A 24,961-nucleotide genomic window follows, 5' to 3' on the forward strand; every position below is an offset into this window, starting at 1 on the left:
CCAATGAAGTACATTTGAATTGTAATCACTGTTGCAGTAAAAGAAAGAAGAACTTGCATTTATATAGCACCTTTTACGACTTCAGGACTTCCCAAAGCGTTTTACAGCCAATAAAGTATTTTCAAAGTGTCATTACTGTTATAATGTAGGAAATACCAATTTGTGCACAGCAAGATCCCACAATGGCAATGTGATAATGGCCAAATAATCTGTTTTTGGTGATGTTGATTGAGGGATTAAATTTGGACAGGATACCAGGGAGAACTTCCCTGCTCCTCTTCGAAATAGTGCCATGGGATCTTGTCTGAAAAGACAGGCGGGGCTTCAGTTTAATGTCTCATCCAAAAGATGGCACTTCTGAGTCAGCACTCCCTCAGTACTGCACTGGAGTATCAGCCTAGATTTTTGTGCTCAAGTCCTGGAGTGGGACTTGGACTCCACAGCCCTCTGACTCCACCGAGAATGCTACCAACTGAGCCACAGCTGGCAGACAAATGTGGTAGCCAATTTGCACACTGCCAATATTTTAATCCTTGTCCTTGTGTTAAAATTGCCACTGACAATTGCAAAAACAAAAACTTTGTTCCTATTTATTTTTAGTCTTCCCCTGTGGATCAATGCTAGCTATGCATTCTCCACAAGCTTAATTTGTGTCAGTTATTAGTGGAAAATGCAGCTTGGATAACAGCTGGTACCTAGATATTTTTAGGCCTTTTTAACATTTATTTAAATTGTCTTCCTGCAGACAGACTTTGCCTTCTGAATAGCAGACAGAATGGAGGAAAAGAAACTGAAGCGCAGGAGCCCCAAGACCTCTACAAATCAGCATATTCCTCCAGTAAGCAACAAGAAAAACACAGTACCCAGTAAGAGTGTGGGCTTGAATAGTGGCTCACAAACAGCTGCTCCAAAACAAAAGCTGAAAAGGTATAATGCATTTTTTTGTTATTTATTCTCAGATATGGGCATCACTGGTAAGGCTGACATTTATTACCTATCCCTAGTTGCCCTTGAGATGGTGCTGGTGGTGGGCCATCTCCTGTAACAATTAGCTCTCTAACTGCGTCAGAAGCAGTTCAAGAGTGAGCTACATTGGTGTGGGACTGGAATCACACGTAGGCCAGGCCAGGTAAAGATGATAGATTTCCTTCCCTAAATGATGTTAGTGAACTCGTTGCATTTTAATCCTATACATTCACTTCACTTATACGTAGTAAAATTTTCTAGCTGTTGCTGAAGAATATGCTATCAAAAGTAATATTTTGGTCTGTCTTTATATTTTAATTTTATATATGTTGTTCCTCATCAAGGTGAGTGAGGGGCAATGAAATATTTTTTCCCCAATTTTAAACATCAAAAATTCCCAGATGAGGTATAACGAGTCAAATCCGGTTAAAGTGCCCTTTACTGTACAATCATTTCAGAAGAGCTCTCCTTACTGCACCAGTGTTGGAAGCAGTTTATAAAAACCTTTGCTATTAACAGGTGCTCACTTTGAAAGAAGTTATGAGGATATATAACCCTAACAGTGGCAATGCAGGTTTTGCTGAGGCTGTACAATACACTGGTCTGGTCATACTTGAGCGTAGAGTCTGGTGATCTCCTTACACAAGGGATATGCAAACATTGGGAAGGGCACATAGAGGAGCAAGGGAGTGAATAAGGTATGAGTGAGATTGCTAATTTGTGCTCAGTCACAGGCAATTTTGTGTAAGATAGAAATTGGACAGAGAAAGCTCAAACTAATTTCAACACACACCGCTGACCATGGTATCAATCTGGCTTGATTAGAAGCCAAATCCCAGATGGAAAGATACAATTTTCTAACTCGCTATGGCATCGAATCTTGTAGGCTGGTCTCAACAAGCTTTTAGTAATGTAAACTGTTTAGTTTACAGCATTGGAAAAATCTATGGCTGTTGCTCTTTTCAATGTACTTTTTCTTTATAAATACCCACTGCCTATACAGCATGAGAGAGAGTTCCAGAAGCTAATGGACTGACCGAATTGCACACTTTGAGCTTCTGACAAAAAAATGTGGCCAAGCAGCATGGATTTGGAAGTGTTCCAACGAAAGCTGGAGGAATGCGGATTGGGCTTATTTTTATTTAAATGAACAACAGTATCTCTAACATCAGTTGCAGTTTTGGGCTGTCATCAGGATTTGAATGAAGCCTGATTGTGGGTGTGTGGAATTTTTGTGCTGTCTCCACCTGAACTGTACCACAGCAGTACTTTGTCCGTCTGAACTGTTCTATGTCTAGCCACAGTAGTTTCAGTTGTACAACATTGCTATTGAAGAGCTAGTGATGACTTATCGGTCGTGAATGGTAGAGAAATTCCATGTAACGATCTAATTGGATCACATGGATTTTCTAACATTGGTATCAATACATTGAACCCAGTGACAGCACTGACGGTGTTAGGATATCTTATCTCAGTTCCGTACATCACATGGTGCACTTTGCATTGAGAAGTGCACCATTTATAGGTTTCCCAGTAGCATAGATTTGTTTTGTGATTTCCTATGTTTGGTGTTTCTGATTTTTTTTTTTTTATATAGTGAGGTTAAGAGAAGTAGTGGGAGAACATAGGAATAAGAATAGGCCATTCAGCCCTTCAAGTATGTTCTGCCATTCAGTTGGATCCTGGCTGATCTGCATCTTTGCTCCATAGGCAAATCTGTTTCCTGCGTGCGTTCTAATGAGATAGGCTTAAGCGCATTTCACCTCCCCTGCTTGGTCAGATGAACCAAGATCATAGATGTTGGGTGGATATTTGAATATTGAATGTATCACAAGCCTGATCCTACTCATATTTAAATCCTTCATAGTTTCAACCTTCCCTAGCTCTGTAACCTACTCCAGCCCTATACCCCTCCTAGATCTCATTTCCTCTGACTTCTTGTTTATCCCTTCCTTCCTTCACCCCACCATTGGGGGCTGTGCCTTCCTTCTTTAAACCCTTCTACCTCTTCATCTCCCTCTTTTTATGTAAGACCTCCCTTTAAACCCATCTCTTTGATCTAGCTCTTGGTCACCTCTCGTTTGAATTGGCATCCCTTTTAGAGTCTGGTAAAGCCTTTGTGAAGTGTTTTGGATGCTTTTCTGCATTAAAGGCTCTACATAAATGCAAGTAGTTTTTACCCAACACACAATCTTTTCAGTGACAGATGCTCACGGCGATTGTAATGCCCTGAGCTGAAGTCACTTAATCTGTGGTACTGTTTGCAAAACAAAAATTCAACTAGTCTTTTAACTAATTAAAATCCTTATTCAATGCCATATTCATGAAAGGTTTTGATAGATTAAATAAGGAGGAGCTGTTTCCAGTGACAGGAGTGCCGGTAGCTAGAGGACGTAGATTTAAGGTAGTTAGCCAAAAAACCAGAGGGAGATGAGAATTTTCTTTCTTTTTTTACAGAGTGAGTTGTTATGATCTGGAATCCACTGTCTGAAAAAGCAGTGTAGGCAGATTCAGTAGTAACTTTCAAAAGGAAATTGGTTAAATACTTGAAGGGGAAACATTTACAGGGCTATAGGAGTAAAAACAAGGAGAGTGGGACAAATTGAGTAGCTCTTTCAAAGAGCCAGCAGGGGCATAATGGATCGAATGGCCTCCTGTTGTGCTGTTTCATTCTATGAAAATATTGAATCCACATTTGCAATCTGTGATCTCATTGTTTTTTAATAAATGAACTGTTCCACTGGATAATTGTTTGGGTGGAATGGATTTATAGAGGAGCATGAGTGAGATTCAACCCATTGACATCCACTGAGCACAGGGACTGTCAAGCATTCAGCAGTATAAGTGCAAATGGTGCATTTTAAATCCTTTGAAAGTTCTAACTTTAAGTATTTAAAAATAAAAATTCTTATAGTAACTTGGGTTGAGGATCTTATCTTGTTCATTGTGTGTGGAGGTCAGAGGAGGAGGAACTTTCCAGTTCGAGTTGTATATCTTATATAGTGCAATCAAAATGCGAGAATCACTAATACAGTCCACTGATTGGATCATTTAAATTTAGAAAGACGATTATTCATTGCCAGCTTTAGGTGCTGGAAGCAGCCCAGCAGACAGGTGGCTCCAATTAGCCATTCTCCCTCTCGTGGTAAGATATCAGTGCTGTAGCTCACTGCTCGTTTCCCACAGTACTGATGCCCTTTAGCCTGTTTACTAAAGGCACAGCTTCAGAGAAAGGTCGTTTTAGGTCTTTATGTAATGTTTAATCTGCTTTGGACAACCCTAAAAAATCAATGTCAATCTTGTCCATTTTATAATAAAAAAGTGTTTATTTGCATTGTGATCTATTATGACTGACAGATGGGTAGGTCAAGCAGAGTGAAAATTTTCTCTGGCATTGGTTAAAAATGAGGAGCTTTATTTCACTTCTGTAACATTTTTACTTTATTCTGATTTTTGCTTGGATATAGTTTTCTCTTGTGCCTCGACCAAGTGATTGCACTTCATGCCAGTCAGCTATTTGTGTTGCTTCCCAGCTGGCCTGGTCCTGTCTTTGCTCATCTCCCTTTTTAAATCTGTCTGTATTTAACACTGTTGCCTGTTGTGGGCAGCTTATCTCCGTGATCAACTAGGATTCAGTATGCTGGAGATCTTAACAGCATATCTTGGCCTCTTGAGAACAGCTCATTGAGCTTGAAAATACTCATTTTAGCCATGTTTGATCATTATTATTACTATTAATATTAGATTAAGTTTTCCAGTTCTCCAGTTAATGCTACCCCTTCCATAGAAAACATTGTATGTTTTGTTTAATCGTTAACATCAACTTCTCCCACCCCCACCCCCTCCCCAAGTCCTGGTGCATTGTTTTAAAGTTTGCTCCCAGCCCTCTCTTTGCTGCTGTACTGAATTCTTGTGTGTTATTTCAGTCTTGCTCCCTGGCCCACTGCTCTTGTGTGCCTGCTCCATGCTCACTGCTCTTCAGCTCCTAAGAGTGTGAGGTTAATTCCAGTTTTCACTCAGTTTGCTTTTTTCAGAAAGAAAAATAAACCAACAAATCTGGTGCAATTGCAAAGTGTCCACGACAGGCATTGCAAATAATCAAAAATAAACACCAAAAATCCTATGAATGTCAAAGTGGTTTTTGCCAGAAGAAGGGATATTCATCTGGGTTCTGCCTCGTCCTTTAATTCGCTGTCTGTGGAGTTTCCTTGAAGGCTCGGTGGGTAAGTGCAATGCCTGGTTTGCTACTGACCAGAATCAACCCGTTTCCAGATTTCCCCACTGCCTTATGCCAAGTTAGATGATTTGGGAGTCAGCGTTCCTGATTTTTTTTTTTTCCCCCCATCTAACCTGAGCTAACAAGCTTCACCCCGCATGATAGAAGGGGCAGTGCAATTGGCCTCAATTTCCCCAGGTACAGTTGGTGAGGAAGTTCGACCAGTGCTCCTGCCCTTGATCATTAGCAGCTGAAAGTTGTGTCAGTGGGCGTTGAGTGAAGGGAGGATCAGACTGAGCTGTAATTTCTTCCTGCTCCTGCTTTCTTTCCCCTGCTCCACCTCTTGTTGGAAAATCTGTGAAAGCTGATCATTTGGGTAAATTGTGGTTGAGATTGTGTAACTGTACACATGTTGGATGCTTGATTTCGGGTGTTGTAACGAGCTATAAAAGTCTAGCATTCCGAGCATTATTATTGCGATAATACTGTTGTAATAGGCAGGAGAGTAACCTTAAAAAGCAAAATACTGCGGGTGCTGGAAATCTGAAATAAAAACAGAAAATGTTGGAAATACTCCTCAGGTCAGCCAGCATCCACGGAGAGGGGAACAGAATTAACTTTTCGGGCCTGTAACCTTTCGTCAGAACTGGAAGAAATTAATGATTTAACACTCTTTAAGCAAGTATAAGGGAAGGGGGGGAAAGAACAAAAGAGAAGATCTGTAATGGGCTGGAAAGCAAGAGTGATTAAATGGCAAAAGGGATGATGGTACAAGGGAATAGGGGCAGAAATGGGACAAATAAAAAAACAAAAATAGGTCTTGAGTTGCGAATGGCATCAGAAGAACCAGTACCAGCATCTGCTGTCTGGAAAAAACAGGAGCAGTGAGTATGACCTGAAGTTGTTAAAATCAATGCTGAGTCTGGAGGTTGTAAATTCCCTCGAATGATGAGTAACTTTATATAGGGGAGAAAACTCGTGGCTTGTTCTTTCCTTCAAATTCTAAGGTCAGAGTTCACAAAAAGGTTAAGTCATCAGTGAGTGACATCACAAGATCTGATAGTTGAGAATCTTGATACAATTCATAAATAAACTCAAATTTCATTAAACTGTCAGCCTGACTTGGAGCTGCTGCGGATTAAGAAAAGCGGAAAGCACATTCTACACAGAGTACAGAAGGATTTACCAAGGTAAAATGGAATCCTGCTGTAATACAGTGCAAAGAGATCTAGAAAACCAAATCTTTCCTATATTTACAAGATTGTGGAAACTATACAGTTCCTGTGGTAAATGCTGGGTAGATGGAGTTGACTGGTGTTGTGATAGCTTGTGGCAATGAAAGTTTATAATTTATCTGAAATGGGGATATTTCAGTCATTATTTTAGAGACTAGGTTCTGTTGAGAGCATCTGACGAGAAGGATATAGTTAGTAACAATGGGAGTTGATGTATGCGGTTTCTGCAGGTAACATAGTTTAACTGCACAGCTGTCAGCTCAAGATTTTGCATAGAGCCCAGTGCTAACAATTCCTATATCTCCATAAACCCTACTCCCTAACTCTTAGTAAGTTGTGTCCATGATATAGGTCTTCTGGGGCATCAGTATTCATTGTGGCAACATTATGGGCCATTGTGTCATTAGTTGTTCCATCTCCAAAATATCAGACTGTGGAACTGAAAGGCGTTAGCTGAGCATTTCTGCTATGTGGGAGCAAGCCAAGCAATGGAAATCTGAGTGAATAGCTCAGAGCACTTCCCTGTGTGGTAGTTGTCATACAGTATGAGGTTCCAGATTTACATTGGGATATATACTAAACTCACTGACTGTTGGTAGGTTTGTGGTTATGGAGTTATGATTTTAGCAACAGAACAGCACCCTGTGCTGGCTTTGAACTATTGCAAGCAATCTGGTACTAACTGCAAGAATATTTCTTCTTTTCCACAGGGACTAAGCATTCCTCTAAAAGAGCTCATTTGTACAATGCCCTCCTCCCAAATTAGGAACAAGAGCAGGCTATTCAGCCCCTTGAGCTTGTTCAGCTCTTCAAATCGATCATGGTTGAGCTGCATCATGTGCTTTCCACCTTTTATCTGGGTCAATATTCCTTAATATTCTTCACTAACAAAAATCTTATTGATCACAGATATAAAGTTACTAATTGAGCTAGCATCTACATCTTTTTGTGGGAGTGATTTCCACACTTCTGCTGCCCTTTGTGTGAAGAAGTGTTTCTTAACTTCTCTGCTGAATGGCCTGGCTCTGATTTTAAGATCATGTCCCTAGTTCTAGGCTCCCCCAACAGTGGAAAAAGTTTTTCTCTATCCTATTGATTCCTTAAATCTTCAACAAATTGCCTTTAACCTTTGATGTTTGAGGCACAAAGAGCCTAGTTTATGTAATATCCCCTCATAATCAAATTCAAAATCTTTCTGCTTCTGAATTGATGTTGGGGGTCTGCAAGTACCACTTCTATATCCCTGAATCTCCACCACTACTAACTACTCAACTTCTGGCTCTATTTGTTCATCCTTCTCTCACTAAGAGCCTCTCTTTTGTATCAACTTGAAGCTTTATCTACTCCTGCTGGGAAAGGAAAGCAAATTTTTTTGGAAGCAAACTTGTGTGGTCTTGGCTGTGATAGTTTGATTGACACGTATTGTCCAGGATCACATGTGAAGGATGAGAAGTTGGGCTAGGTGTTAGTTCAGCTGGCACTTATGGAATTATACCCAACCATGACCCAGCACCTCCAGGAAAACGGGGGAGAAAATTGGAGAAGGGAGTGATGGAAAAGGAATGACGCCAGAGTTTAAGGAGCCCTGAAAAGGGACAGAAACCGGAACAGTGGCAGGTTGACGGTTCTCACGTTTGCTGTGGAAATGGTGGCCCGATTTGATGAAGATTACTTTGAATTCTAAAACTTAATAGCTCCACCTTACTGAGCTAACCTCTAGTTGTAGTGCTGGCTGCTGCTTTCTCTGAAGTATGTGCGAAATGGTGAGATCTTGTGTGTGCGAGACTGAGGAAGATGGTCTGCAAGTCAAGGTTGTCGGGGACTTTGAGAGTGTGTAGAAGAGATTTACTAGAATGATACCAGGAATGAGAGATTTCAGTTACATGGAGAGACTAGAGGAATGGATTGTTCTCCTCAAAACAGAGAAGGTTAAGGAGAGATTTTGATGAGAGTAAATTAGGAGAAACTGTTCACGCTGGCAGGAGTGTCAGTAACCAGAGGGCATAGATTTACAGTAATTGGCAAAAGAACCAGGGATGAGATTGGAAGAAAGTTTCTTTATGCAGTAACTTGTTTCTTTCTGGAATGCATTACCTGAAGCTCGGGGAAAGCCGTTTCAATAGTAACTTTCAATAGGGACTTGGATATAACACAGAATGATGCAGCACAGAAGGACCCTATTTGGTCCATCATGCTGGTGCTGGCCCTTTGGTAGGGCTATTCCATTCACTCCCCTGCTCTTTCCCCATAAACCTGTAATTTCTTTTTCTTCAAATGTTTATCAAATTTTCTTTGAATGTTACTATTAAGTCTGCTTTCACTACCCTTTCAGGCAGCCCATTCGTAATCACAGCAACTAATTATGTAAAAAAAAAGTTTCCTCATATTGCATCTGGTTCTTTTGCCTTAAATCTCTGTCCTCTGGCTACTAACCCTACTGCCACTGGAATGTCGGTGTTATGTCCAATGCAGTCCAAAAACTAGCAGGGACTGATCTGTAAAGCTGTTTGTTTGATTGTCAATACCATGAGTTCCGCCTCAGACTAAACATTTGAATACCACTTTACACAAGAGGGGCTATGATACTATGCAGGAGGTTTGGGTTCTGTTGCACACTCTCTTGTCCTATTTTGTTCACAACACACACATGGGAAGAACAGTGGTGCTTTATCTTGAATTAAGTTGGTGCTAAGGGCAGCATCTGTTACTGGCTTTGAATTGTATTACCTGCCAGAGTATTTCTTCATTGCTGTCCATTAAGGAATGACTATCCAGCTCAAAGTGTCAGCTCACTTTATACAACACTCTCCTCCCAAATTTCATTCCACTTCAGAGTTAGTGTTGGAGTCTGCATTGTGCCAATTGTATTTAACCTGAATCCCCACCATTCCTCTTTGGCTGTTGCCTAAACCCCAGTCTCTCCCTTCTCAGCTATTGCCTCCTGTTTTGTTAACCCTCATCTTGCCAACAGGCGTGTCTCTATCCTGTATCAAGTTGCGGTTTAATCCGCGAGTCCAGAGATCACTTTCATCATACGATTTCTCTTCCACTTGTTATCACAGGTCATTGGTGGTAAGTGATTCAAGAAGCTGGATGTGGAACCATGGCAAGTAGCTATTCCACCCCCTATCTTTTACACAGCAGGGCGACTCCACGGAAACCAGCAGGATTGGATTTAAACACTGAGCTTGCATTGTGCATTGGGTATTTGTGTGTAAATGTGGGGTAAATTGATAATTGCTGCTCTCTCTGAAGTACAGCAAGAAAAGTTTTATAAGTGATTTCATTGCTACAGGATTCATTAATGTTTGTCCAAGTTTTATAACATTCTTGATTGCAGTTCTTTGTATGAAAACAGTGCTGCAGCCCAGCCCGCAACATCTCATTGGGTAAAAATATACCTGTGGTGTTGCAATGAGACATGCAAACCAGGAAGGTCCCAAATTTATTCTTTGAGCTATGTTTAAATGAGCTGATCTCAGTCTTATTAGGCCGCTACAATTAACATTCTCTCACCAGCTAGATGAGGGGAGAAATCGGGTGCGGTCCTTCATTAACTGTTCAGTTACTGCAGCTCTACATAGGGTCAGGCTCACTTGTGAATACCTCCGGTACTTGCTAGTCTATTGGTCAAAAGTGCCAACCTTGTTGGATTACATCTGCACACAAGTCCCCATCATCTGAAGAGGAGCGAAATGTATTTTCTTCAATATATTTGAGGTAAATTTGGAATCTTGTATTTAAAATGCTTTTGACCACTATGGGTGGCTGTAGAGTTGCACTTGTGCCCGATTTTTGTTATATATTCGGGAGGCAGCACTGTAAATAAATAAGGACTTAAATCAAGTTTGAGAGAGAAAGTATTTTAAGGTTTTAGATTCACTATAAATTTTGCTTTAACTCAACAGTTGTGTTTCTCTAGAGTTTTATATTCTGTATACAAGTTTGGAAATATGTTTTTCACATTTGCAAGTTTCCATGTTACACCAAAAAAAAGCAATCGGGAGGTCAATCAACATCAAAACTTCCCAACAGAAAATATCTTATAATTTACCTCGGCAGTATAGATGTCCCAAGACTTAAGTAACCTTTAATTGACCTCAGGGCAATTATGCCTTGTGGCCTTAATGGGGAAAGCCCCTTAGCAGCATAACAAATTGTGTTACATGAATACTGGGCTACTCCTTATCAAACTATTTATTTTCCAAATAGCCCCTTTGCATCAAGGTATTTCACAACCAATGAATTACATTTTTTAAGTGCAGTATCCATTGTCTCTCGAGATAAGGAGGCGAAAAAGAAAAGAAACATTGTACTTGCGCAGTCAGCCTAATATTGGTGGTTGAGAACTTTTTAGAGACAATAATCCAGGGCAAAATTAAAGTCTGCATGTGTTTGTTAAAGGGAAATCGTGTTTGACCAACTTGGAGTTCTTTGAAATAACGGAAAGGTAGTGGAGTTGATGTGTATCTGGACTTTCAAAAGGTTTTTGACACGGTACCACATAATAGACTTGTTAGCAAAATTGTGGCAGTGTGGATACAAAATTGGCTAAGGGACAGAAAGCAGAGAGTAGTGGTAAACAGTTGCTTTTCAGGCTGGAGAGATGTATACAGTGGTGGTCCCCAGGGTTTGGTTTTAGGTCCACTGCGTTTTTTGATAAATATTAATGACCTGAACTTGGATATTGTTACGAGAGTTTCCATATATTTTTGTTAAAACTTGGAATCTATATTTTTAAACTGAAGAGGCTGGCCTTTGGGTGTTTTTTTAAAAAAAGGAAGGTTGACCAGTAAACAAGTTTTTGTTGGAAAGCATGTGATTTCAGGTAAATATAACAGGGGGTTTGACTTGAGCTTTTTTTTCTTGTGACAAGGCAGAATTTATGATTACCATGGGAGTTCCTTGGGAAGAAGTTTGGTTTCATTTTGAACTGTTAAAAGTCAGCTGTTTTTTGGACTAAGGGAGGCAGTTGGAATTTGATATAGACCTGCTAGGAGATCAGAAGAAAAAACAGATCACAGTCACCTCTCTTTGAAGAATCCCTGCTATTGAAAAACAAAAGCCTGTATGAAGTTGTATTCTTGCCTCCTGTACTTTGAAGACATCCTGAATGGTTGCAGAAACCTTGCATCTTTAAAAAAGGACTTTGCATCGAATGTGTGAGGACTGAAACCTCTGTTGCTGCACACCTGATGGAAGACTTATGTGAAGCCTTCTGTAGTTAAATTTCTTTGCCTATCAAAACAGACTGTTCATCAACATCACCTGGAAAGGTTCCTAGTGGCAGCCCTATTTGACTTGGGTCACCTCGCCAAAACATATTCAGTATACTTTTTTTTAAATTATTCCTTCTATTTCTTTGTAACAGCTGTAAACAAAAACCCTTTTTTTCCCCCCGGTTAACCAGTTTTTGGATGTATGTGCGTGAGGGTTAGGGTAATAATACAGGGTCTTAATATTTCAATTCGCGTATATATTTGCTCCATTATTGGTTAAGACTTGGTTTATAATAAATGGATAATTTTGTTCATTAAAGAAACCTGGTTGGTGTGCTTTATTCTGGGGGCAAATAGAGTATCTAATTGGCTGTTTTGGTAAGTGGGAAAATTTATTTATATGTTGTGACCTGTGGAGAAGTGGGACTGAATTAACAGTGTACTCCTCCTACCTCGGTTGTAACAATATACAGGACATAACTTCAAAGTATGCAGATGACACAAAACTCCGATGTAGTAAACAGTGAGGAGGATAGAAAGAGAGACTGATGAAATGAGCAGACATGTGGAGATGAAATTTAGTGGAGTGTGAAGTGATAGTATATTAGCAAAAATGAGGAGAGGCAATACGAACTAAATGGTGTGATTTTGAAGAGATTACAGGAATAGAGAGACCGGGGGGTATATCTACACAAGTCTTTAGGTGGCAGGACAAGTTGAGAAAGCTGTTTAAAAAGCATATGGGATCTGTGGCTTTATTACTACAGTACAAAAGTAAGGAAGTTATACTGAACCTTTCTAAAACATTGGCTAGGCTCAGTTAAAGTATTGCGTTTACTTCTGAGCACCATACTTTAGGAAAGATGTCAAGGCCTTGGAGAGGGTGCAGAAATGATTTACTGGAATGATACCAGGGATGAGGGACTTCGCTTATTAGGAGAGACTGGAGAAGTTTAGGTTGTTGGCCTTGGAGCAATGAATTTTAGAAGATATTTAGTAGAGTTGTTCAAAATCATGGACAGTTTTGATAAATAAGAACAAACTGTTTCCAGAGGTTACAGGTTTAAAGTGACCGAAAGGATTCAGAGGCAATGAAGAAACATTTTTCTGTCTTTTTTCATATGTTTGTATATCTACAACTTTCACACTAGCAGCAGGCCTGAAACTGGGACCTCAAAGTGGAGGATTCGAGCTGACGTCCCAATTTGTTGCTCTGGACCGTGCAGCCCTAGTTTTCCACTATTAAGAATTGTACATTTTAATCCATGCTCAATCTGCTTTTCATTCTCTTTCCCTCTTTTATCCATAGGGTAGTTAAAGAGAAGCCCAAACCACAGAGTTTAGCTGGGAAGAGCACACAGTCGGCCCCTATTCAGCATTCCTTCCTCACTGATGTATCCGATGTGAAAGAGATGGAGAGTGGATTGCTTAGCCTTCTAACCGACTTCCACTCTGGAAAGCTTCAAGCGTTTGGTAAAAGGATCTTTTTGTGTGTTATAAGATTCTTCCTCAAAGCGCAAAGTAGGTTTCACAACTTGGTTTTACTTGGCTTTTTCTTGGCACTGGAAGCTATTGACTTCAAGTGGAGCTAAACTCTATTCAGCAAGAACCCGGCTGGAAGCTGCCTAAAACTGATCATAAAATTTCATGTGTATGCAGTAGTGCATCCAACATACCCCACCCTATCTTTGTGGAGATTTCTCCCCCCATCCTGCCCACACTCTCCTGGTAGTTTTGGTTTGTATCAGAGTATGGCTCCTGGTACACTCAAGTGTCCATCCTTCATCTGGGTATCTTGACTGTTAATGGCAGTAGACTGTTTGCTGGTGAGTCACATGTACAAACACAAATTTTCCAGCTAGGTCTCTGGATGAATCCTGAAAGTACAGGTGCTGTGCAGAAACAGCAGATGTAATATACTTAGATTTTCTAAAGGTCTTCAATATGGTACTGCATAGTAGACTCCTGACTAAGGTCAGAGCACATGGAGTCAGGGGATAAGTAGCAAAATGAATGGGGAAAAAGTGATTACAAGACAGAGAGGGGTTAAAGGTAGAGACTGGCAAAAGGTGGGAAGTGGTGTTCCACAGGGATTGGTGCTGGGATCACACTCTTGTTCACCATTCACATAATTGATTTGGCCCCACTCCCCATCCCATCTTCCAATGTTTCTGTTTGTCTAATCTTTGCATTCCTCCTCTCTAACTTTTGGGGGGGCTTATTTGTTTACTCTATTGTCACAGGCAACGAATGTTCCATCGAACAAATGGAACACGTGCGTGAGATGCAGGAGAAGCTAGCTCGCCTTCACTTTGACCTTTACAGTGACCTCGACGAGCCAGTGGAGGAACAGAGGAATGTAGCTCGGGATACGAACCTGGACAAATTGCTAACAAATGTAAGTCCCATTCAAAGCGGCCAACTCTGCTAGGTTTGTAAAGTTGGGGTCAAGCAGTAGAGTGGAGTGGGATGAAATGAATTTTAAAAAGAAAGCTCTTGCTGCAGCAGTGTGCTGGTGGCTTAGATGATTGATCCAGTGAGCAGCTGAACCACAGACACTGGAAGGTCCCAGGTTTGATTAAGCTAGTAGATCCCAGCAGTTGGATTGCTGCAGTTGGCCTCGGTGTCCTTGGATTAGGGAAGGGGGTGACTCTCGCAAGGTTCTTTCCCTATACACCATCCAGTGACCCCTGCTGGAGCTGACTTGTTCATTTGATCCACTTCCCACAATTTTCCTAGTACAGTACAGACAATTACCCAACTGGTTCGCTTTTAGGGAAAGCAACATCCCATCCTGATTGGGTCTGGACGTACATGTGACTCCTGTCGCACACCAATGTGGTTGACTCTTAACAGCCCTCTGAAGTGTCCTAGCAAACTACTCACTTGTATCAAACTGTTAACAATGCAGTAGTTGAAGAAGGTGGCTCACCACCACTGCCACCTTCTCAGGACAACTAGAAGTGGGCAAAAAATGCCAGCCTTGCCAGAGATGCCTATGCTCATATAATGAATTTTTATAAAAAGACATACTTCCATTGTTTTTCAGTTATACTTTCAGCTACTGTCTCACCCACAACCATGTTTGTGGTCTGTGAGCTTTGAGATACCCACCTGTGCTCAGACAGCACTGGAAAATAACCTGGTCCCTCTTGCATGCACTGAAGGTATCACATTTCTGCTCTCATCAGTGACTTTTGCAGTGTTTAGCCAGTCAGGATGTTGTAGTTCCAAATCCTGTGATCAGACATTTGCTGTTCTCTTCTCTCCTGCAGTTGGAGGAGCTGAGCTCTTCGATGTATCCTTTATCACATGTGTTGAACTGCTTTGGGTTATATTGCAACAGAAGTAAACAAGATATTTCCAGGGCAAAAGAAAGACAAATTTGTGTTTCTATAGCACTTTTCGTGACCTCAGGATGTTCCGAAGTACATTATGAAATGTTGTCACTGCTGTAAGCAAATGCATCAGCCATTTTATACATGGCAAGTTCCCACAAACAGCAATAAGTGAGTCTGGGGAATTAATGGATAAGAAGGAGATGGCAGATGAATTGAACAGATATTTTGTATTGGTCTTCACTATTGAGGATCCCAGTAACATCCCAGTATTTAGCTGTAAGTCAGGAAATGGAAGGGAGGGAGGAACTCAAAATTACAATCACCTGGGTAGTGGTACTGAACAAATTGTTGGAGCTGCGGGCTGACAAATCCCTGGGTCCTGATGGACTTCATCCTAGGGTGTTAAAAGAAGTGGCTAGTGAGACGGTTGATGCGTTAGTTTTAATTTTCCAAAATTCCCTAGATTTTGGAAATGTTCCTTTAGGTTGGAAAATAGCGAATGTAACTCCTTTATTCAAAAAGGGAGGGAGACAGAAAGCAGGAAACTACAGGCTAGTTAGCTTAACATCTGTCTTAGGGAAAATGTTAGAAGCTATTATTAAAGACGATCTAACAAAACATTTAGAAAAATTCAAGGTAATCAGGCAGCGTCAGCATGGTTTTGTGAAAGGGAAATCATGTTTAACCAATTTATTGGAGTTCTTTTGAGGGAGTTACATGTGTTGTGGATAAAGGGGAACCGGTGGATGTATTGTACTTCGATTTGCAGAAGGCATTTGATAAGGTGCCACATCAAAGGTTGTTGCAGAAAATAAAAGCTCATGGTGTAGGGGGTAACATATTGGCATGGATAAAAGATTGGCTAGCTAACAGGAAACAGAGTTGTTATAAATGGGTCATTTTCTGATTGGCAAGATGTAACGAGTGGTGTGCCACAGGGATCTGTGCTGGGGCCTCAACTTTTTACAATTTATATAAATGACTTGAATGAAGGGACCGAAGGTATGGTTGCAAAGTTTGCTGATGACACAAAGATAGGTAAGAATGTAACTTGTGAAGAGGACATAAGGGAGTTGCAAAAGGAAATAGATAGGTTAAGTGAGTGGGCAAAGACCTGGCAAATGCAGTATAATGTGGAAAAGTGTGAAATTGTCCACTTTGGCAGGATGAATAAAGAAGCATATTATCTAAATGGCGAGAGATTGCAGAGCTCTGAGATAGAGGGATCTGGGTGTCCTAGTGCATGAATCGTAAAAGGTTAGTATGTAGGTACAGCACCTAATTAGGAAAGCTAATAGAATGTTATCGTTTATCGCGAGGGGAATTGAATACAAAAGTAGAGAGGTTATGCTTCAGCTATAGAGGGCATTGGTGAGACCACATCTGGAGTATTGTGTACAGTACTGGTCTCCTTATTTAAGGAAGGATGTAAATGCGTTGGAGGCAGTAAAGAGAAGGTTTACTGGACTAATACCTGGAATGGGCGGGCTATCTTACGAGGGAAGATTGGACAGGCTAGGCTTGTATCTGCTGGAAGTTAGAGTGAGAAGTGACTTGATTGAAACATATAAGATCCTGAGGGGTCTTGACGGGGTGGATGTGGAAAGGATGTTCCCCTTGTGGGAGTATCTAGAACTAGGGTTCACTGTTTAAAACTAAGGGGTCGCCCATTTAATAGAGATGAGGAGAAATTTTTTCTTTCAGTCTAGTCGTGAGTCTTTGGAATTCCCTTCCTTAAAAGGCAGTGGAAGCAGAGTCTTTGAATATTTTTAAGGCAGAGGTAGATAGATTATTGATAGGCAAGGGGATGGAAGGTTAATGGAGGTAGGTGGAAATGTGGAGTAATCAGTTCAGCCATGAACTTATTGGATGGCGGAGCAGGCTCGAAGGGCCGAGTGGCCTACTCCTGCTCCTAATTCGTATTTTCGTATGTGATGATGACCAGATAATCTATTTTTAGGTACTGCTTAAGGGATAAACATTGGTCAAGATACTGTCTCCCAGTGCTTTTCTCCCCCCAAAAATTAATCTATCATTTTATTTCTCTTTTAGCAGTATTTAGTTTTTTTTCTGTTCCTCTCTGCTCTGTGATGTCCACGCACTATTAGCGAGAGCTTGGGCAGTCTACTCCCCAACCTAACTCAGTACTGCAGTTAGACTGTCAGAGGCAGAGGAAAATTTTATAATCAATGAGTTGGCCTCATGCCCTAGGGGAAATTTTGGTGCAGATTTGAATTGGAATGCTGGAACCAAGACTGTGGAGAAGGGTCGGGAACAAGTTTGAGGTGGTGGGTGTCAGGTAAAGTTGGAAGAGGGGAGACTGCGGAATGGCACTGGGCTGCGGACCGGGAGGCTAGAGTCAAGTTGGGAGGGGAGAATGGGTCGTAGTTGAGTCATACACTTTGCATCTGACGATTAATAGAGAAAGTAAATCTGGAGATCAGCGCTGCATGTTGCTTCCATTCTTGCGGTCCTGGAATCTGATTGGAGTTGAGATACAGATCTGCCATGAGTGGTAGACCAGGCTCAAGGGGCTGAATCGTCTACTCCTGTTCCTCTGATTCCTGTTGAGCATGTGACATGGTACCACATGGTTAGTAAACCCAATATGAAAGTCAGGAAGAACTCTATATTCATATATAGGCAACAAAGATGGGAGGAGGGGTGGGGGGAGTGTGAAACAGTGCACTGTTTGTTATATTCACCCTTAACCCACCATTTATTTCAGTCAAAAACTAAATTTGGCAGACAATCAAGATGTCCCAAGAGCATCCACCTCCTGAAGAATGGGTGGGAAGTCTGTGTTCACCATGCAAATACTGGTTAACAATAACATTTGAGGAGATTGCAACTGGGTGTGTTCTTATTTCAGACATTGTTCTGTGGACCTGCTCTTCTGTACTTACACCTGTTCCCGCTGGAGGTTCTGGAAGACACTCCCGTGAAGATCAGAGCAGTTCCCACAAATTACTACTGCTGTTGCTGTGCTGGTCTTCATGCACTTGATCAACATTGGCATGCACCTGGAAGAGCAACTGTTCAGTCTTGAGTGTATTTTGCAAGAATGGGATGAATCAGTTGTATAATAATCAATCGTTGCACTTAATTGTCTGGCATACTTGGCAATGTTCCTTCTTGATTTTTGGGAGTGGCTGCTAGATGAAGTCTGCTGCTGTGGCAGGATATGTTCCATCTAGGGAGCTACTGCTCAGGTCAGTGTGATGATAGCTGTAATGGACAACGTATTGCCGGTGTGCTTCTGGGAAAAGTCGAGGCAAATTTGTGACAGGAAAATGAAGTACTACGGGACGGGCTGGAATATTTTATTCTGCTAGTCAGAGATTTGATTTCCGCTTGCGTTGAAACCATCAGACATTCCAACTTTGGAAGCCCCCATTTCGCAGAATGCTGTATGACTGCCTTCCTTCTATTGTCATGCTCAAAACCATTCCACAGAATTGACCGTTCATTGGTCCCAAGACAGAAGCCAATTAGAGAACCACCTGGGAGGAACTGCCACTTCCAAGGTTTGCCTCTCAGACCGTGTCCCGACCCTGTTGTGGCCTCCAGTGTTGCTGCTTTACTCCTGTTGACCTGCAAGTGTAGAGCAGCAGCCTAACTAGTGTGGTGCAGGAATAGGAAACTGCTCTGAGCCAACGCTGGTTTCCTTTGGCTAGTCCTGATTTCACATTAGCCATAGCCACAGAGATTTTGCCCCAATTGCATTGTGGATGCAGAGTGGTCTGATGCAGCACAGTGACGGTCCCCTGTGACTGGGTGTGGGTTGCAGGGAAGGAGGAGGAAGAAACCACTTTGAGCAATGAGTGAAGGACTCGCTCAAACCCCACCGCCTGAAACCAGATTAGTTCTCCGAACACCACCAAAATCAACAGATCCTTGTCCTTTGTCAGGTAATTTACCAAGTACTGATTATGGGTTTGACTGACTGTAATTTCTGTAGATGACTGCTGTTTCAGTGAAAAGATTCTGGAGTGTGGGAAAGAAATCAAAATCGTGAGATCCCGGATTGAAATGCCAATTAAACTCCCAACACCTGGAAGGACAATATGTACTTTGCTTTTTTCAGGACTATCTTGTTTTAAAATGTTACCCAACAGCCTCTTCTGTGGAAAAATGCCATTCCCTGGCAATGTCTTTGCAAGTCGTCTCGATCATGCTGCTAAGCTGAAAGTCTCTTTACATGGAAGTGAGGGGAAAGCGCCTTACCCTCTGCTTTTTGTTCCCCATTCTCTCCTGCCACTCACCCCTGCGAACAGGAGGTTGTGAGACTCCTGTGGGAGGTGTAAGGGTACAGGAGAAGGGGTGAGCCCCACAAGCGAGCTGGCACATCACCCGCTGGTGTTCGTTGGCACCTTCCAGGGAACCCACTGAATGAATCCGGTTGCTGCTAGGTGTTGCTGGGCCCGCTATGGCCAGAAGTGTCTCACTCCATGCATCACAACGCTTTACTGAGCTTGGGGGCTGATTTATATCCAGCAGCATACATACACTGTTGGTACAGCAGTGAAATCCAAGCTTTATTGCACATTAGTGTGTTTACAATTCATGCAAGTGCAATTGTAGAAGACTCCCACTGGCACATATTGCCTAGTCCAAGATTATGCTACATGTCTATGTTTGTTTCTGTGTGCGTGAGTGCATGTATCTACAGGGATTTGTGTAATATCTTTCAAATGAGCTGTCTATTATATATTAAAAGTGCAGTAGGAGTAGTAGTTTTATTTTTCTGCAAGGTGATTTTTTTTTTTGAGTTGTCTGATTACAAGCAATCCTTCTAAAATCGGAATGGAGGTCACCTGGCAGATTGATCATTGCAACCTTAATCGGACAGGTCAATGAGGGGTTCCATCTCCCCAAACTGAACGTCAGAAGAGAGATATTTGCTTCACCATTCTGTGGTCCCCTTGCTGTGAATCGCATGGTGCTTGCAGCCCCCTCCTTACAAGTTAGACGTGGCGAGGTGAGATAATAATCAATCTGCTTGCTGGGTGAAGGACAGGGAGGGAAAGGGGCCTGATCTGTGCAGCACTGCTCACTCCTGTTTGCTTTGTACTTCGAGTGCATTCTCGCTGTCTGTATGCTGTAGGCTCGTACCTAATTATTGCAAAATGAAGCATTAAAATGAAATGTGTTTGACTTTCCTTTCTCAGTTTTACCTTTGGCTCCCTGTGTCCCCATCCAATGCACTAGACCAAATCTTCACTCAGTAATTGCTGGGTGCAGCATGTGGGTCAAACAATAACATTTTGCATTGATATAGCACCCTTAACATAGTAAAATGTGCCAAAGTGCTTTACAGGGACATAATCAGACAAAATTTGACACTGTGCCACATAGGAGATATTAGGACATACGAACATATGAATTAGGAGCAGGAGTAGGCCACTCGGCTCTTCGAGCCTGCTCCACCATTCAATAAGTTCATGGCTGAACTGATTACTCCACATTTCCACCTACCCCGATGACCTTCCACCTCCTTGCTTAGCAAGAATCTATCTACCACTGCCTTCTACCGCCTTTCGAGGAAGAGAATTCATGACCCTCTGTGAGAATTTCTCCTCATATCTGTCTTAAATGGGTGACCCCTTATTTTTAAACAGTGACCCCTAGTTCTAGATTCTCCCTCAAAGGGAAACATCCTTTCCACATCCACCCTGTCAAGACCCCTCAGGATCTTATATGTTTCAATCAAGTCACCTCTTACTCTTCTAAGTTCCAGTGGATACAAGCCTCGCCTGTCCAATCTTTCCTCATAAGACAGCCTGCCCATTCCAGGTATTAGTCTAGTAAACCTTCTCTTTATTGCCTCCGACGCATTTACATCCTTTCTTAAATAAGGAGAACAGTACTGTACACAGTACTCCAGATATGGTCTCACCAATGTCCTGTACAGCTGAAGCATAACCTCCCTACTTTTGTATTTAATTCCCCTCGCGATAAACGACCAAAAGCTTGGTCAAAGAGGTGGGTTTAAAGGAGTGTCTGAAAGGAGGAATGAGAGGCCAAGCCATTTAAGGAGGGAGTTGCTGGAACACTGACATGCAGGATATATAACCAAAACATCAGGCTAGCCTATTCTCACCCTGGATGCTGCCTGTCCCATTGTGTATTTTTCTTATTTCTTATTGCAGCTAGCAGCTGCATCTTTATATTTTGCTAAATTGCAGTCAGGTTTTGTGGTCTTAAAAGGACACACATCTGCACTTTGTTAGCAGAACACTGCATTCTTGTTTCACGTGGTATAATCTGGTCCTTATACAGCAGCCGATGGCTTCCCATGAGCAGCAACAGGAGTAATTTGGGAGTATATATTAAAGAGTAATATATACATAAGCATATACAGATGTCACACTATAAGTGTTACTCTTTGCAAGTAAATACAGATTAATTTCAGTATGAATAAGTGCCAGGTAACATGCTTGGGAGGAGGAAGGAATGGCTCCATAAAAAGGCACTATAGGGTTTCCTAGGGTTCGGGGTCATACAGTGTAGAAGAAGGCCATTCAGCGCACCAAGCCTGTGCTGGTTCTCTGAAAGAGCTATCTAATTAATTTCACTGCCCTGCTCTTTCCCCATAGCACTGCAAATTTTTCCTTTTTAATAACATAGTGCTCTGAAAGCGCGAGAACAGGCAGCTAAAGCATAATTAAAAGGCCAACAGTGTTTCGTGTTTTATAAATGGACCATAGCATACAAGGGTCAGGAGGGAATCATCAGTTAATGTATTACAAATGTGCAGTTTTGCATGTTTGATTAAAGAAAGAAATTCAGAGCCACTCAGAACCTGCAGCATAGATTGACCAGGTCGATGTTAGGGATGGGGAAACTAGTTATGGGGAGAGAATTGCAATACTTGGGACTATTTCGACTGGTGAAGGCTAAGGGGAGAGTTAATAGTTTTTATGAAGGCTGTTGATCTTTTGAATAAGGAAAGACTAATTCCTCGGGTTGGGGTGAGGGGTTATCAGTTTAAAATTGTCGCTCCGTGAATAAGGTGAAATTTGTTCCTATCGAGCGTTATTGGAACATATAGTGCTTTGTCATAAGGATGAGTTGAAAAAAGATCATTGCATTGGCTTCAAGGGAAAAGTAGATAATTATTTGAAGCAAAGAAGGGACAGGAGAGAGGTTTTCGTTTTCTACACTCGCTCCATTCCACGCCTAGGCTGTAAAGATGAACCTACCCTTAAAGTTCCGCATCTGCTCATTAATATCACCCAAGGTTTAGAGCAGTATTACAAGACTTGCCACATTTAGGAGTGCTGTGCACAGCTAGCAAAGGTGCAAAAAAGATTCAAAAGGGCCTTGTGAATACCAGATCTGAGAGATCAAACCTTAACTAAACAGGCTGTTGTTTTTTCTCTAACAAAGGAGGCTGAGGGGAGACCTGATAGAGGTCTTTTAAGATTATGGAGGGGCGATTTATAGGGTAGATATAAAGAAGGTGTTTTCAGTTGTTGAGTCATCCAAAACTAGAGGGTGTAAATGTAAGATAGTCGCCGATAAATCTAATAGGGAATTTAGGTGGAACTTCTTTACCCAGAGATTGGTTAGAATGTGGAACTTGCTACTACTCAGTGTAGTTGAGGTAAATAGAATAGATATATTTAAAGGGAAGCTAGATAAACACGAGGGCAAAAGGAACAAAAGTTATGCTGATAGGGTTAGATGAAGAAGGGTGGGAAGAGGCTTGCATAAACACAGACGTAGACCTGTTTCACACCGAATGGCCTGTTTCTTTGCTGTACATTCTATTTAATTTGTAAATATTGTGACTGTCAGAGGACCAGAACAGGTCCCTGCAGAATTCCATCAATCTCCCAACCATTCTATCATTTATGATCACTTTCTGTTGTCTATTTATTATAAACCGACTAACTGCTGGTAGGTTTGGAGAGACTTCTGTCTCCCGGACTGACTGGTTTTGCTTTATTTTTAGACCACACTCCATGTTTCTACAATAAATATGAATATTAAAATAAAGAAATTGTTTCATGCATCATGCGTTGCTATGAAGTGGTGTGAATGTTATGTAGGAAAGTTTGGCAGCCAATTTGCACGCATCAAGATCTCTCAGACAGCAGTGAGCTAAATGACCTGTTCTACTGCAAGTAGTGTTCATTGCTATGGGATGTTGCCAGGAGGATGGAAAACTTCCTCGAGTAGCACCATGGAATCTTTATCATCCACAGGATCAGCTGGGTTGGGGCTTAAATTAACATCTCATTTAGAAAGAGGCCATTTGACCCATTGAGTCCATGCTGGCTGTCTGTAGGGCAATCCAGTCCGTCCCATTCCCCCACTCTATCTCCATAACATTGCAAGTTTATTTCCCTCCAGTGCCCATCCAATTTCCTTTTGCAATCATTGATCGTCTCCACTTCCACTACCTTCCTAGGCAGCGAATTCCAGGTCATTACCACTCGTTTTGTAAAAAAGTTCTTCCTCTCATCCCCCTGCATCTCTTGCTCCAATCCTTAAATCTGTGTCCCCTAGTCCTTTACCAGCAGCTAATGGGAACAGCTTTTCTTTGCCTACCTTATCTAAACCTATCATAATCTTGTACACCTCTATCAAATCTCCCCTCAATCTCCTTTGCTCCAAGAAGAACAACCCCAGCTTCTCCAACCCAGTCTTGTAGCTAAAATTCCTCATCCCTGGAACCATTCTGGTAAATCTCTGAAGAACCCTCACATCCTTCTTAAAGTGTGATGACCAGAATTGGACACAATACTCTAGTTGTGGCCTAACCAGAGCTTTATAAAGGTTCAGCATAACTTCCCTGCTTTTGTACTCGGTATCTCTATTTATGAAGCCCAAGATCTCCTATGCTTTGCTAACCACTCTCTCCATATGTCCTGCCACCTTCAAACGTTTGTGCACTTGAACCCCAAGGTCCCTCTGTCCCTGTATGCTCTTTAGAATTGTGCCATTATATTTATATTGCATCTCCCTATCCCTTCTGCCAAAATGCATTTCAAGGGTAATTTTACATAAAAACATTTAAATTTGATCTCTCTATTTGTGTTGGCATTTTTATTCCCTATCTGATTTGCACTGCCTGGAAAGATGGTGGAAGCAGATTCAATAGCAACTTTCAGAAGGGAATTAGATAAATACTTAAAGGGGAAAGTTTGTGAGATTATTGAGTGAATAGCTGAGCCATGAAGATGATGGCCAGACAGCTCCCTAGTCTTTGAATGAACCGGTCCCAGCTACTAAAGAAAGACTTTGATTTATATAGCACCTTTCATGAACTCATGATGTCCCAAAGTGCTTTCCAGCCAATTAAGTATTTTTTGAAGTGCAGTTACTGTTGTAATATGGAAAACACAACAGCCAATTTGTGCACAGCAAGCTCCCACACACTGCAATGTGATAATGACCAGATAATTTGTTTTAGTGATTTGACTGAGGGAGAAATATTGGCCAGGACACTGGGGATAACTCGGAAATAGTGCCAAAAGATAGTTTTACATCCACCTAAGAGAACAGATGGGGCCTTGGTTTAATTTCTTGTCTGAAAGACAGTACCTCTGACAGTGTAGCACTCCTCAGAACTGCACTGGAACATCAACCTAGATTTTCGTCCTCAAGACTGGAGAGGGGCTTGAACCCACAGCCTCCTGACTTAGAGACACAAGTGCTACCAATTGATGCTACAATTACAGAGGGGGAGGAGGAATCTATCAGGGTTCCTGCTCCTGATCACTCGTTATCCCTGCTGGAATTGCCTCTAGGTGAAAAGTGGTTGCACTTGGTTGGATTATTACCCTCCATGGTCAAGGAGTGTTCATGTCTCACACATGAATAATGTGCCACAGGATACATGGTTCACAAGCTACCAAATCCCAGCAGAGAGGCAATGAATTCTTGAAAGGTTAAGAAGGACGAAACAGTGGCAATGAGGTTTTCACCCTCCCACCCCCCTCCAAATGGCCATCCAGCCCCCCACGGCAACCC

General features: G+C 41.7%; 1 protein-coding gene across 3 annotated transcripts in view; it reads left to right on the forward strand.

Moving 5' to 3' along the window:
- The window catches only part of ccdc28a (coiled-coil domain containing 28A), a 29,177-nt gene extending 9,043 nt beyond the window's left edge, over positions 1-20,134 (forward strand). The window contains exons 2-7 of one of the 3 annotated variants that reach the window (XM_068045517.1): positions 746-927; positions 12,946-13,109; positions 13,880-14,034; positions 14,686-14,803; positions 14,912-14,934; positions 17,706-20,134. In XM_068045517.1, the coding sequence (XP_067901618.1) occupies positions 776-927; positions 12,946-13,109; positions 13,880-14,034; positions 14,686-14,803; positions 14,912-14,934; positions 17,706-17,804 (711 nt within the window). In that variant the 5' untranslated portion in view covers positions 746-775 and the 3' untranslated portion in view covers positions 17,805-20,134. Of the gene's footprint in view, positions 1-745; positions 928-12,945; positions 13,110-13,879; positions 14,035-14,685; positions 14,804-14,883; positions 14,935-17,705 lie in introns of those variants that run through there. The other 2 variants (XM_068045519.1, XM_068045518.1) reach the window with 2 other exon arrangements.
- Positions 20,135-24,961: the final 4,827 nt, after the last annotated feature.

This window comes from Heterodontus francisci, chromosome 13 (assembly GCF_036365525.1).
Source record: "Heterodontus francisci isolate sHetFra1 chromosome 13, sHetFra1.hap1, whole genome shotgun sequence".
NCBI classification, from domain to species: domain Eukaryota; kingdom Metazoa; phylum Chordata; class Chondrichthyes; order Heterodontiformes; family Heterodontidae; genus Heterodontus; species Heterodontus francisci.